The sequence below is a fragment of the Gymnoscopelus microlampas genome, assembly GCF_963454915.1.
Source record: "Gymnoscopelus microlampas genome assembly, chromosome: 15".
Lineage (NCBI taxonomy): Eukaryota > Metazoa > Chordata > Actinopteri > Myctophiformes > Myctophidae > Gymnoscopelus > Gymnoscopelus microlampas.
The window spans coordinates 40,976,283-40,991,882 of NC_139952.1; the positions used below are offsets into that span (position 1 = coordinate 40,976,283).

At 41.2% G+C, this 15,600-nt stretch overlaps 2 protein-coding genes across 4 annotated transcripts in view; both read left to right on the forward strand.

The window, feature by feature from the left end:
* The first annotated feature begins 2,613 nt into the window (after positions 1 to 2,613).
* LOC311062432 (uncharacterized protein) overlaps positions 2,614 to 15,600 on the forward strand; it is a 106,480-nt gene continuing 93,493 nt past the window's right edge. The window contains exons 1-7 of one of the 3 annotated variants that reach the window (XM_084081465.1): positions 2,626 to 2,699; positions 3,364 to 3,879; positions 3,987 to 4,052; positions 4,131 to 4,202; positions 4,322 to 4,381; positions 5,588 to 5,665; positions 6,185 to 7,741. In XM_084081465.1, the coding sequence (XP_083937591.1) occupies positions 3,834 to 3,879; positions 3,987 to 4,052; positions 4,131 to 4,202; positions 4,322 to 4,381; positions 5,588 to 5,665; positions 6,185 to 7,467 (1,605 nt within the window). In that variant the 5' untranslated portion in view covers positions 2,626 to 2,699; positions 3,364 to 3,833 and the 3' untranslated portion in view covers positions 7,468 to 7,741. Of the gene's footprint in view, positions 2,700 to 3,363; positions 3,880 to 3,986; positions 4,053 to 4,130; positions 4,203 to 4,321; positions 4,382 to 5,587; positions 5,666 to 6,184; positions 7,742 to 15,600 lie in introns of those variants that run through there. The other 2 variants (XM_084081471.1, XM_084081473.1) reach the window with 2 other exon arrangements.
* On the forward strand, positions 9,836 to 15,519 carry LOC311061212 (peroxisomal ATPase PEX1-like; the record flags this gene model as incomplete). The annotated part of the gene is made up of 5 exons (XM_084079766.1): positions 9,836 to 9,847; positions 11,636 to 11,771; positions 12,545 to 12,648; positions 14,269 to 14,445; positions 15,316 to 15,519. 5 exons carry the CDS (start codon positions 9,836 to 9,838, stop codon positions 15,517 to 15,519), a joined length of 633 nt encoding a protein of 210 aa, XP_083935892.1.

Consider the following 15,600-nt stretch of genomic DNA (forward strand, 5'->3'; position numbering starts at 1 on the left):
GGGGTCACAAGTGACGTCGTTGGTATACGTACTCGAACTGCGCATGCGCGAAGGGAACCATTCAGTGCTTTAAGCACCGCCTCTGGCGGTCATTCGGGACTCATAGAACCGTAGTTACATACGTAACTATCGATTTACAGTGGAATTGTCTGACACAGAAATGTCTACTAAGTTATGTATACATTCTAAAGGTGGCCTGAACAACAGGAACCACAGAGATTGTGGATTTTGAAGAAATAGGTTGTCAAGAATTCAAAGTTAGAAGAGAGCTGGTGCAGAAAGAAATGACTCCAATAGAGTAAGGGTGGGTAAACTTTAAGGGCTCTATTTTGGAGCAGGAGCACTTTCAACAGTGTCACTGACTTCCGATGAATTGACCATTCCTCATTTTGCAGTGGCTCAGAGTTCTTAAGGCGGCTGCATGCTATCATTTTAGGTTCTCACCCTTTCACCTTTTTGGTGGAAACGTTTTCACCTAAAAGGTTATTATGATACTAGGCTCTCATTTCATAGTCCGGTGATCAGGGGCGCCGATATTTATAAGCTCTAGCGGGTGCCCAACAAGGCGCACATGCACGCGCGTGCACGTGCGCCCTGTTCGCGCACGCGCAAAGCTCGTGCGCGAAAAAAAATTGCGGGTTTTGGTCGGTTAATCGACTTTTTTGGGGGGGTTTTGTAACTTTATTTCGGTTAATTCGGTTGTTCAGTGGCGATCTGAACCAGGCGATCTGATTTTGAAAAATAATTTTAAAAAAAAACTTTTTTTTTTTTTTTTTGACCAGCACCCAGTGGGTGCTCCTCACCCACAGTGGGTGCTTTAGCCCCCGGGCACCCACGTTATCGGCGCCCTTGCCGGTGATGTCGGTCAGTAAAAGCAGAGAGATGTGTTGGGGTGAGCGGTGAGTCGCTTATCACCGCGGCTCAGTGGCATCATGTTGTAGTTTTCAAACCACCGCAGTGAGAGGGTGATCACCGAAAATGGTAGCGTGCGCCCCCCTTTACCCACTGCCTGTATTTGGTGTTTTGGGGATTCACTGTACACTGGTGTGGGAGGAGAGGTGCAGTAGGGGGTGTGGTTTGCAAATCAGCAGTATCCAACAATTTTGGTGTCAACAAGGTCAAAGATTTGCCCAGTGAAACTGCGTCATCATGACTCACAAAGAATATTGAAGGCATATATCCATATAGGTTTCTCCTTCATAAAAGTCTTACTGATTGGTCAACGACATAGATTTTTACACAAACTGACAGTTTCTCTTTGGCTCATTGCCAGACATCACTAACCCCAAGCTAATTTTATGTTACATCAGTTTGCTCTTGGGAGAAATATCTAGGCCTCTTCTTCCATGACACTGTGTAAATGCACAATGCACTGTAATAAAAAGTGGTCATTTGAATGACCATGATTGAATCCACCTGCAACACACCCATAGACAATATTCAGCGTAATCCAACCCATCTCACCACTGCACCAGATATGCACCCTTCTCTGGTCCTGACAATTCAAAAAGTCTGTTGCCACGCCCCACTTGCCACACCATTGACCATCTGACCCGCTCTGCATTGTACTAATGTCTATAGTAAGTTCTGCTTCTGAAATTGGGTTCTCTCTCTAAAAAATATCTTTAGTCTGCAGAAATAGTAGACATTTGTATCTGGATGAAAGGAACCAGGTAGGTGTTATAGGCAGGTTAGTTAGATGAGACATACTGTACTATTTGCATGAGCTGAATAACTGACTCAGATAGAGTATGATTGCATTTTAATAACTTATATTCTGATTGTTATGTAACCAACCAGTGTATCAAATAACCTTGAGAATTAAAAGATATAAATCTGGAGAGGAGGAATTCATTATCTAGCCTTGTAATAAGAGCAGTGGTCTTCTATGAAGTCGGTTGTTATCTAACAGAAAATGAAAGTCTGTGCAAGAAAAAAAGAATTGCACCCACTCACCCAGTGTGAATAAACGGTGCTTTTTGGCCCCAAGGACCCCTTCCAACATTGTGAATACCTTCGTGGAGATACATGCTGCTGGCTGTGCCTTTAGTGTTTACTGTACTGTGGTACAAAGCCACAAGGAAACTAAACATCTGTTACAGGGGAGAGCAGATGATAACTTCTGTCTGGACAGTGTCTCTCTCTGAATGTTTGTGGAGATGACTGATTTATCCTTAGTTACAACTATAGCTCTGAGTCCAATTAGTTTGACTCAGGCAGGTATGGCTGCTTAAATCAGTCATTCCCCATCCTACATTTAGATGTACAAATTCATATTATGGCACTTCTGTATTTATGTATTTATTAAGTTGAGTTACCTTGAACTCTCAGCCCAGGACCCATGGGAGGAGAGTGACATAATTATTCACACAAATCAGTAATTCAGCTTATATTTACATAATAATAATGTATATAATACTATAATATAGTAATATTTACAATAGGTATACAAAGTCTGTTTTTATCCGATATGTTCAGATTCTTGCATGCCTTTTCTTCTTCATGTACATGTATTCAAGACTAAAGTTGATTCAATGTTAAATGTATTTATTATCCAGTCAGTATAACATGATGAAGAGTTGTTATTAAAACACAGTTTTCTCTTCATGTAGATGAAGCTATAGCTGAAGCTGAAGCTTATCTCAGCAAGGAGACAGCAGAGCAGAAGAATAGAAGACTGAATTCAGCTCATGTGTTTGGTAAGTAGGATAACAATAGACTTAACGAAAACTATACATTCAACTTTATTATACTGTACATTTATCAATGAAACAATTATACACACACACACACACACACACACACACACACACACACATACATACACACACACACACACACACACACACACACACACACACACACACACACACACAGGGTTGTAGGACGGTGATTTTACGAATGACATTTTCTTTGTTGCCATTTTAACCGTAAAGCCAAAAATATCAGATCTACAGACACGTCATGGGCTTGTAGATCTGATATGTTCAGTGCACGAAACCGGCGTGTGATTAAATCCTAACCCCTAAACTTAACCTCTTAATGTCTAATCCTAACCTTTAACTCAACCTATAATCTTTTCCTAATTGTAAGCCTTTTCTCTAAAAATCTTTTCTAACCATGAAACAACCATTTCTCTTTTGAGGACCTGGAAAATGGTCCTCACAATGTCTCTTCCTCATATTATCACACACACACACACACACACACACACACACACACACACACACACACACACACACACCACACACCACACACCACACACCACACACCACACACACACACACACACACACACACACACACACACACACACACACACGTTACAATGTCTGTGGTTCATCTAAACATATATGTTCTGTAGATCTGCAGGTCTGGACAGAACTGGAGAAAAGTAACAAACTACTGACAGAAAAAAAACAAGAATTGGATGAAAGTAATAAACTACTGACAAAGAAAGGCCAAGAATTGGATGAAAGTAATAAACTACTTACAAAGAAAGGCCAAGAATTGGATGAAAGTAATAAACTACTTACAAAAAAAGGCCAAGAATTGGATGAAAGTAATAAACTACTTACAAAGAAAGGCCAAGAATTGGATGAAAGTAATAAACTACTTACAAAGAAAGGCCAAGAATTGGATGAAAGTAATAAACTACTTACAAAGAAAGGCCAAGAATTGGATGAAAGTAATAAACTACTTACAAAAAAAGCCCAAGAATTGGATGAAAGTAATAAACTACTGACAAAGAAAGGCCAAGAATTGGATGAAAGTAATAAACTACTAACAGAAACATACCAACAATTGAATCAGAAAGATGAAGAGCTGAAGACGATGCAAGAGGAATGGGATGATGTCATCACTGAAAACAAACAGCTTGGTGAGAAATGGATAATCAAAAATAGACCTCATCTCTCTTAATTATTTTTATATTATATAATGAATACTATTTAATATAATAAGTATATCTTCAACCTGTCATTGCAGCTCAGCAGATCTGTGATCTGAAGACTGAATTAGAGAAACTGAGGACTGAGTCAGACAAAAAGACTGGTCAGTAATCTGAAATATATTTCCTTTATGTGTGTCGTCAACATTAGTAAGTTGATAAATAGTTGTCTTGTCTTATAGAGAGTGGGTTTACCTCTACAGCAGGCCCCAAGCTACCAATCAGGAGATGGAGCATCAACATTCCTCCAGAAAGTTAGTAATCAAAAGTACAAAGTACTGTAAAGTACAGTTTTCTCCGGGGCATTAAATGGCCCAGTAACACCTCTCTTTTTTCTATTGTCAATAAAATCACTGTTTATGTTGTGTTGCAGAGGATGGAGAGAACACTCTTCCACTGAGGAGGACAAAGAGCATGATGTTTCCTCCAAACAGTGAGTCCATGTTACTCTTTCAATTGGTGATCATGATGTTATTTCTATTAATTCTGGTGATGCATGTCATGACGTTAAAATTATGTTACAAAAAAAAAACTAAACTGTATGGTTATAGAACAAATTAAGGCATTGAACTAAACTCTCGTTTAGAGTTCATAAGGTGACAACTTCAGTCCAGGTGGTAAAGATGTGCTTACGAAGTAAAAAACTAATCATAGATGAAAGGAAGCCTGAAAGGGGAACTCCAAGTTCTGTTGAACCTCATGATGTTACACCATTCATTCTGGTCATGTATTCAGTTTCATATCCTGCCTTTAAAATGTGTTATAAATGAAACTCTTAACTTTCTATGCTTCTACTTGTTCTATTGACAAGAAATAGGAAATCTACATAATTATGTAGATTTCATCACCAGCTCATGTCTGTGCATCTCAGATGATGTGATTGTGTGTACTTTATGTGAGGACAAGCCCACTGACTGCTATTGTGTTAGAAAATGAAACTAGACGCTCTGTTTGAGGAGCTGATGAAAGGATATTCATCGCTATACCTGCTGTATTATATTATGTGACGATAAAGGACTTGAAATTGACGTGACGTTCGTTGCCAGGTTTGTAATATCTAATACACCCAAGCAGAATAAAAAAGTATATAAGAAAACTTCTGAAAGCTTTGTTGAGGGAATTTATTAGAATTTCTGGCCATCAGAGTATAACAGGAATGCACAGAAATAACTGACGCAAGATAGAGTAAAACTACAGTAAACATCTTCTCACAAATCATTCAGTTTTCTAAAAGAAGGTTGTTAGATTATGAGTATTATAGTATTGAGCGTTGCCTGTATTGCTCTTGAGTCTTGCTCTTCAATGCACGTGTGTCTGCAGACACCAAATTGTAGTATAATCTCAACCATCTGCTGTTCATGAACCCTCTCACCTAAAGCAAGTGTAGTCAGACCTTAAGACTGTCAATAAGGGTGTAAAAACACATGAACATTACCAGTAAAGCTTAACACAAAAGAAGAGAAGGTAATTGTGAATGGTCAAACAGTTCAAGTCTTTCCATTTGATGTCAGAACCACACCATAGCATCTCATCATGACATCACAGATTGTGTGGCTATAGAACATGGCTAAAACTCTTTCACTCTCCTTGGTATTTAATCCATCTGGACTGTTTGATTGATGTCTGTGTTTTGTTGCAGTGGGTGGAGAGACCACAGATGAAGACTACTCTCTACCAGTGAGGAAGAGGAGACTCAGTAAGGATTATCCTCCAGATAGTGAGTCTATGCTGCTTTTACAAATAGTCTAGCAAGGAACATTATACAGTATGTGTTAATCTCAAAACATTTAAGTGCAATTAGTGCACAAGGTTTAAACATAGTGAATAAAGAAACATATATAACCTTGATGAATGGAGTTAAGAGACAGTGGAATATGTTTACAGTCTTTTTCTCTTGCTATTTGTTCACATTTTCTCTTTCTCTTTTTGTCATTGCTAATCCTCAAATATGCATTGTGTTGCCAAGTCCACCACTGTTGGTCTGGTGGTGTAGACTACCATGTGTTTCCTCTGACAAGAAATTTCACCAACCGCTTCTTTACAAATTACTTGATTGATTAATTTATAGTACGATAAAATGAAGGGTTAGGGTTATCAAACATGTCTGATGATGACCAATTAATCCCAGAACAGGACAGCAATTATGAGTCTTTTACACTATGTAATGCAAAGAGTCTCTGAACAACGCTTATGATGTGGCATTTTCACTCTATTCTTCCATTCTGTTGTCTTTCAGTGGCAGCAGACAACATTGTTGACTCACCAGTGTCTCCCTCTGTGTCTGAGCTGAGACTGGTGCTACTGGGGAGGACTGTAGCTGTGAGGAACGCAGTAGGAAACACCATCCTGGGCAGGGAGGTGTTTGGTGCTGAGGCCAGCTCCTCTGAACTGAGCCAGAGGAGTAGGAGGAGAGAGGGTGACGTCTGTGGGAGACGGTTGGTGCTGGTGGACGCTCCAGACTTCTCTGGACGCTCACTGGAGGACACAAGGCAGGATGTGGGGCTGTGTGTACGTCTGTCTGCCCCGGGTCCCCATGCCTTCCTCCTGGTCATACCAGCAGAGTCCTCTGAAGGAGAGGTGAGAGGGATGATGGAGAAGATGCAGGAGGCGTTTGGAGAGAGCTGCTGGGAACACAGCATTGTCATCATTATCCACACTGACAGTGTGAAGAAGCAGAGTGTTGAGGAGTTTCTCCAACCAGGCAGTCAGGAACATCAGCAGCTTGTAGATAAATGTGGGAACAGATGCCACGTCCTCAACATTACAGACAGCAGCAATGCTGGTCAGGTTTCACAGCTGCTGGAGAAGATAGAGAGCATGGTGGCACGAAACACAGAGAGCTTCTACAGCACACAGACCTACCAGGAGGCAGAGGCCCAGGTCAGAGAGATGGAGAGAAAGATTCAGAGGGACTTGGAGGAGAGGAGATGCAAGGAGGAGCAGGAGATGAGGGAGAGGTTTGAGAATGAGCTTAAAGACTCTCTGAGGAAGATAGAGGGATCCATCCAAGAGCACGAGGGAGACATCAGGAAGATCGACCATCGAACGAGTGAACTAGAGAAACAAATGAAGGAGGAGAGGGATGAAGAGAAGAAAAGAGAGCTGGAAGGAGAGCTGAGAAGGGAGTCTGAGAGAAGAGAGGAGATGGAGAGAAAGCTGGATAGGTTTAGAGCAAAGAGAGAGAATGAGAGGAGAGAGAGGGAAGAGAGACACACACAGGACATAGAGGAGATGAGAGAGACCTACGAAGCAGAGGCCAGAGTGGAAGCAGAGAGAAACCTGATGAAGGTTCTCCTGCCTGAGATCCAGAGGAACATCATGATCTCAAACACAAAGATGCAGAGAGAGTTTAACAGACAGCTGGGGGAGAAGAACAGAGAGATGACAACACTGAGACAAACATTGAAGGAGAGCCACAGCCGTTATTTAGTGCTGGAGGAGTTGTATCAAGACTCACTGGACAAACGCCTGAAGTTACTGGGAAAACTGCCATCAGGAAGTGAAGGGGAGTACTTGTGAGGGGGAAGAAAGGAGAGCAGAAGCAGGGTTCAGGAGATTTTATTTTTAGCTGCTGTACAGAACAGTCAGCCTATGTCAGTTTGGAAGAGCAACAATCTTTTTTTAAATGTGAAACTGTATTGTCTCTTAACAAAACAATGACGGTCCTCCTACTGTCATGGTAACAGACATTGAGAGCCATTGTTAGCTTACCAATTTGGAAATTAATTGTGGTGGTATGAGTAGATACGATATCTACTTGGTAACTCGACTATTTAATCTTAAAGGACGACTTCACCCATTTTCAATCTTTATATAATTGGTCCTCACTAATGCTCATTATAATATGGCACCATTTTTGTTTACTCAGTCTGTGTGTCAGAGGAGGGCTGTGGACAGTTCAGAAACCCGCCTACCAGTGATATCATCAATGGGCAATCCAAGGTAATAGAAACTACAGGCTTTCTATTCCTGGAAAGTTAGCATGCTATAATGGAAGCCATTGTTCTCGTGTTGATAATTAAACAAATCCTAACAATTATGTCACTGGTAGACGGGTTTTTTAAGTGCCCACAGACACAAAAAAATGACACAATTTTATGAGGAGCATTAGTGAGGATCTATTATATGAAGATAGGTTGAAAACGGGTGAAGTCGTCCTTTAAGTACATGTAATATCTTACAAGACATACACCTTTTATTATAGTGGTGTTAATCCCGGTAGTTACCTTTATAGAGGGTATAGTGGCCTAAAGCTTAGAGGAGCGCCCTCGTTGCGGGAAGGTTGCCGGTTCGAATCCCCGGACCGGCAGGAAAAATCTGGGTGGGGAAGTGAATGTTCACCACTTCCCCAACACCACTGAAGTGCCCTTGAGCAAGGCACTGAACCCCAACTGCTCCAGTGGAGCTGCGTAGTGGCCAACAGTATAAGACTGTGGTTGTACTAGTCAGCTCCCAGGTTTTAATGTGTCTGTCTGTCTGTCTGTCTGTCTGTCTGTCTGTCTGTGTGTTTCTATGTGCAGGGCGTTGCTGAGCCCTTGTGCTCAGCTACTACCCAGGGTAAATAAAGAACCAAAAAAAAAAAAAAAACAGTCTGTAAATATTGTATGTAAATAGTTTTTGCAGTTTTTTCTAATTCATGTTATGGTGATGATTATGATTAAACTTCATCTTTCATATTAAACCCTCTTTCCTAACTAGTGTTGCTTTATGTTCAGTCATATATGCATTGTTTTTTTAATAGACTGTACATATATTACCCAGAAGGCATGTTGAGACTGTACATAATATTCATGTTCATATTCACTGTTGATAGTCTGTACATATATACATTGATACTGTATATGAATTGGTGATAGATGTACAGTATATCCATTCATATATTAGTTGGTGATGACAGTACATTTAATCAATGTAATTACAACAACCTTGGCTAAACGTTGGATGTGATTGATGCCTGAGGCTGCTTACTGTACCTCCTGTTCCTCCTGTAACAGCAGTTCACAACCTTTTCTGGATCAGAAAAGGTTTGGGAACCATTGTATTAATGTATAAATGTATGACTGTGTGGCCATAGCTGAGTGGGTGGAGAGGCTGTCTGGGTATAAGAAGGTTCGACCCCTGGACCATGTGTTCCCTGGGCAAGACACTTGATACCCCAAAGGAGTGGGGACTAAATTAATTATTCTTACTTCATATATGTCAATCGTTTATACACTCACTTCACACGTAATGGTGTATTGCTGAGTACCCAATGTGCAATGTTGAATGTCCCAAACGAATACTGCACTAGTTAATGTTTAATTACATTATGTCACTTCAGTGCAAATTATATTATCCCTATTATCTTCATATTTCTTTGTCCAATCTGTATGGTAGAGTATGATAATATAACTTTGATTGATCTCCCTGCTCTTATTGAGACATTTAGATTGTGTCAAAGGTCATGTCTCACCTAGACACAGGATCTGACACCAATTTTGAAATGGTCAAGATTCAATTTATCCCCTGAGCAAGCAGGCAGGCTCTATTAGCTCAATGGTAAAAATATCAGCACTTGCGCAGGAAACCAGGTTCAAATCCGGGGTAGAAGAGGAAAGTTACCTAGTGCAGCTTTAACAAATTAATAATCGTTATTTATGTTAACAAACGGCATACAGTACTTTACACTGTAATAGCCAATATTTATTAAGAATTTAATCTACTGTATAAGCCATGTATGTATGGCATGAGGCTCATATGAGCTCAGAGCCCTTGGAATATTTTTGAAAGGTTTCACCCCCGTTCTGGTCCTTACAAGGTAAAGTACAAACATAACAGAGTAATATGAACCTGATGTCTTCACCAGTGAACCCTTGGAGTTTTCTGTGAGAATTTCACCAGCTTCCTGATGGATGACTTGGTAACAAGCTGTTGCCTTCTTGCCGTCCAGCACTTAACCCATTAAGACCTGAAGCCCATTCTACAAATGTCTTCTTAAATCCTAACAGTTTTCTGAAAAACCTGTGTTGCCATATCAGTGGTGCTCAAACTTTGTCTTGTGAAGGACCCCCAGAATGATATGTATTTTGTCCACAGACCCCCACCTGAAAATGTTTTGTGCCAGGGATCTCCAGAAGCAAAGATTTGGGTTTTTAGAAAATCGCTTTAAAAAAATACATATTCAAAGATTTGCACAAAATGTTCAAGATCTTTCAAAAAAATTGCAGATCTACAAGCTCATAGCGCGGCACTCGGTGCCGCGCTATGAGCTTGTATATCTGCTATTTTTGAATAGCCAAAGTATAACATAATGGTTTAAGTGGTTACACAGATGTGTTCCTGGTCTTAATGGGTTCAGATAGACAAAGAGACATTTCCCTCAGTGTCCTCAATACCCTCATACCTGTTGAAGTTACTTCTCCAAAGTGAGTGACTCCTAACAGCCACACCACTAGAGGGAGCCACCATGATCTGGTAACACCCACACTTAGAACAAACATGGGAAAGTTCTCATTCTACTGCTCTGCCATAGATATATATATAAAGGCTAGATGGCTCAAGGGGCGGCGCAAGCGTAGCTCAACCGCGGCCATCTTGCGACGGTCACTCATAACATTATGTCTATGGTGCATATACTTTGAAATAACCATAGCGTGCTCAATTTTCATCCGATTTTCAAACGGTTTGGTGTTTTGTAAACACCAAAGATGTAGTTATGATACTGCATACTTATAATTATAATCATGTTTTTTTTTAAAAATACAATAATATCATAACTACATCTTTGGTGTTTACAAAACACCAAACCGTTTGAAAATCGGATGAAAATTGAGCACGCTATGGTTATTTCAAAGTATATGCACCATAGACATAATGTTATGAATGACCGTCCCAAGATGGCTGCCATGTGGCGACGTCGTACTCCATTGGCCAGCAGCGCGGGTGAGTCATCTAGCCTTTATATATATCTATGTGCTCTGCCACCAACATGTGGAATGTCCTGAAACACCATCCATTAAAGGATGTGTAACACTGGTTTCTTTAAAAAAAATGGCCTGAAAAAAAAACATCTATCAGGAGACCACAAGGGGAGCTAAATGTCATTTTCCATCTCTTTTGTATTTGTTGATGACATGTATTATTGTGCTAATTTTGTATGCTATGCTATAGGCCTGTCAAAAAAAATCGATTCATGAATAAATCGCGATTCTTAATGCCACGATTTTAAAAATCGAATCAAAATATTAAAATCGATTTTTTGAAAAAAAAAAAAAAAAAAAAAAAAAACTTTTTTTTTTTTTTTTTTTATAAGTTAGTACCTTTTTCACTGGCAATTTGTCTGAAATCAATGTCAGAAAGACTGCCTGACATGATCTGGCTGCATTGAAGTGTATGATTCAACTTTTCATGGTGAAAATCGCAATAAATCGCAGAAGCGAATATCAATTAATCGCAGAATCGCAATTTTAATCGAATCGGCACCCTAGAAAATCGCAATAAATCACAGAATCTAATCGAATATCAATTAATCGCAGAATCGCAATTTTAATCGAATCGGCACCCTAGGAATCGATTTTGAATCGAATCGTGAGGTAAGTGAATCGTGACACCCCTACTATGCTATGTTGATGAATTGAACACATAGGACCACAATGGAAACAAGTCCCCAGGACGTTATTTTGTGTTCTCCTTTTAGCTTTAATGTCAGGCAGCCAGGCCCTGCATCCTGTTCTTTGATGAGTTTGACTCGCTGGCCCCCAGGAGGGGTCATGACAACACGGGGGTGATGGACCGCGTGGTCAACCAGCTCCTCACACAGCTGGACGGGGTGGAGGGTCTGCAAGGTACTGTAACACCAGTGGTTCTCAAACTCTTTCATGTCAAGGACCCCCAACAAGATGTTGTTGTTTTTTTTTAAGGGTTGCTGTCTAAAAGTTTTCAAAAATAGCAGATCTACAAGCTCATAGCGCGGCACTCTCGGTGCCGCGCTATGAGCTTGTAGATCTGCTATTTTTGAAAAGCCAAAGTATAAAATATGGTTAAAGTGGTGATTGATGAAATGAAGTGATGAAATGATTGTGACGCCATATTAACTAGTTTTGCTGTGGACCCCCTGGTCCCCCCCCCAAGGACATCACATACTGTTTACCATGGTCTGCTAGCAAAATCATGAGTATTTATTTAACTCTGAAAGTATAAAAAATAGACCCAATAGGGGGGGGGGGTCATACTGAGATCATACCTTGGCAAACAGGGACAGAAAATTGGACATTAAAATGTGGGTCCGCCGCGACCCAATAATGGGTCCCGACCCATGGTTTGGGAAACAGTGTATATTAACTCGTTGAGCCACCAGGCATCCCCAGTAATACATATCATTATTATTTTTTGGCTTTTATGCCTTTATTGATAGGATAGTAGTCTGACAGGAAATGGGTAGAGAGATGGGGAGTGACATGCAGCAAAAGGCCGTCAGGATTTGGGACTCGAACCCGCGACGTGCTGTCAGGCTACTTTGGAGCCTATATGGGTGCCTGGACCGGACCGCTACGCCAGCGGTCCAGGCCACAATACAGATAATTTGAGGTAAAATATTTGTGTTGTGTTTTGCTATCAGGTGTGTATGTGCTCGCAGCCAGCAGTGGACCAGACCTGATAGACCCGGCCCTGCTGAGACCTGGTAGACTGGACAAGTCCCTCTACTGCCCTCCCCAGGACCTGGTCTGTACTGTTTAATATCATAACACCCACTCATAATGATCACTGTTTTAACACACTAATATTTCAACCATTTAACATGCTTATTATATCGTTGTTGTCGGGCAGAAACCTCTTATCGTCCATTATTTTAACGCCCTACTTGATCTGTACTACAGCGTCACACAAAACGCGTTGTGAGCTTGTAGATCTGCTACTTTTGATGCTTTTGAATGTGAATCCTGAAAAGTAACAGTTTTGGACATAATGATGAAGTTTCCACCCGACAGAAACATAGAAACCATGTAAGGTCACACAGTGATTCACAAAGACAAAACAGTTGGTATAGTAGAACACTTTTAAAAAGTAGGTGGAAGACAACTTAAAACATAATGAACCCTTTATACTTAGTGGACCGCTGTCCCCCAGGACTTCCCCTGTACACCACATCTCTTTGCCCAAGCTATAGCCCATCTAGAAGTTCACAACGAGACGCATCGCCACGCCTAACAAGCTTTGTGAGCCTATAGATCTTATATAGATTGTAGATCGTGAGTTTTATAGATTGTTGTGAGCTTATAGATCAGCAACTGTTCGCGCCTCCCAGAATAAGCTCTATGCACAGCAGCCATTTTGGAGAGAAATTGGGCCTCTTCCTCACTTCCTTCACAGGTGTTACCCAATGATACTAATGAAGGCTCTGTTCCATTCTGGTCAAACAGAGTCAGGGTTCTGATATTGTTGCATGTTGGCTCACTGGAAACACTCTGCTACACCAGTGGGGCTCAATGTGTGGTCCAGGGACCCTCATTGGTTCCAAGTTGAGGGGGTTCCAAATGGCCCCTTAAAAGGTGTGTAACTCTGAGAGTGTACAAATAGAACCAAATGGACCCGTACGGGTCCATTTGGTTCCATTTGTACACTCTCAGAGTTATGGGGGTCCTTTAAGATTAAAAGGTTTGAGAACCACTGTGCTACACTAAATGGAACAGAGCCTTCATTAGTATCATTGGTAAAACCTGTGAAGGAAGTAAGGAACACGCCCCCCCCCCCCCCCCCCCCCCCCTCATCTAGACTGAGTGGCAAAACATTGAGCAGTATGGAGCGTTGGAGTTTGGAAGCGCTCGTTGGAAATCACTCAACGGTCCTGCGTACCACCTGTTTCTAAATGTCACATAATGCAGGAGGCAGCGGGACGTTGCGTTGTTGTAAAACGAGCGCTTCCAAACTCTGACACTTGGAAAAAATAATCACCTGCACGGAATTCATTGACAGAAAGTATCTCATAACATGTCTCTACGGTGGATTTTTATGAAACAAAAACTTTGCAGATAGAAAGAGGATAATTCAAGCTTTCCGTACAGCTACCGTGTTGGTGAGTTTAACGTTGTTTAATACAATCAGATAGGACTTTTCTGTTTGGATGTATGGGGCTGTAAAGGCCAGAACGTTTTTTTTTGCCACTCAGTAGGCGTTCCCGCATAACTTCCGGGTACGATGATGTCACGCGCATAGCCTCTATAGGGACGCTATAGGGTTCAAGTCAGTGGTTAATGTAAATGAAGTGCCTTCGGTGTGGATCTATAACCACCTTAAAACCTTCTCTCTCTCTCTTTGTGTCTCTTCCTCTGGCGGCGGGTTCAGGAGGATCGTGTGGAGATCCTCAGGGCTCTGAGCGCGGGCCTGCCCCTGGCCGATGACGTGGACCTGGGGCAGCTGGCCGCCGCCACGGAGCGTTTCACCGGAGCCGACCTGAGAGCCCTGCTGTACAACGGACAGCTGGAGGCGGCACACGGCAGCCTGGCGGCCAGCACCACACATGTCAGTACTACTGGGGGTTGGGTTCTGCTTCCTTAACCATTCCCTCTTAACCCATTAAGACCGGGACATTTTTTATATTTGAACCACTTTAGAGGGATATCTGCAAAGTAACTAGTAACTAAAGTTTTCAAATAATTGCCTCTGAGATATAGTGCAGTATAAGTAAAAGTATTGAAAATTGCAAACACTCCACTAAAGTAAAAGTACCTCAAAATTGTACTTAAGTACGGCCTTGAGTAAATGTACTTAGTTACTTTACACCACTGCATTTGTGAACACATGGATTTAAAAGTTCTCAGTTACCATTTTTGAATGAATTTGAATGAATGATTTTGAATGCAGACATGATTTTAGTGCCGCGCTATGAGCTTGTACATCTGCTATTTTTGTAAAATTGTGAACATTTGTGCTAATATTTTAATATATATATTGTTCAAAGCAACATTTCTTAACTCAAATCTTTGCTTCTCGGGGGTCCCTGGAACAACATATTTTGAGATGGGGGGTCTGTGGCCAAATACTCATCATTTTGGGGGTCCTTGACATGAAAAAGTTTGAGAAACACTGATTATAGCAACATACGTTTTTTTGAAAAACTGTTAGGATTTAGAAGACATTTTTAGAATCCCCAGAAGCAAAGATTTGAGTTACAAATGTTCGCTTATATAGATTCAAATATTTGCACTCATTTTCACAATAAAAAAATAAATAGCAGATCTACAAGCTCATAGCGTATATCTGCTATTTTCTTCCACCACTGCAAGTATTACTGACTATCATCTCCTTTAGAATGCATAGAGGCACCACACGTATACCAGAAAGCCACTAGATGGCACTGTAACACAACTTCTTCTGTTGTAAAAACCCCAGAACTCTCAGTGCGTCTCTGGTCCAAACTCCATGAGCCAGGACCTCACAGGGTTGTCGGTACGACTCCCCCCGGCCTACATGCCTTCCATCCAGAGGGGCTTTGAGGAGCTGAACCAGGAGCAGATGGAGCGCCTCCTACAGGAGATCAGAACCATCAAGAGCAGCCACAGGAGAGACAATGTGAGTCACACCCATAGACTGTAAAACAATATGGACGAAGGGAACAGTGAGGTCACCCATTGGTTTCTACAGACACGTTTTCAAGACACTTTTTCATATCATTTT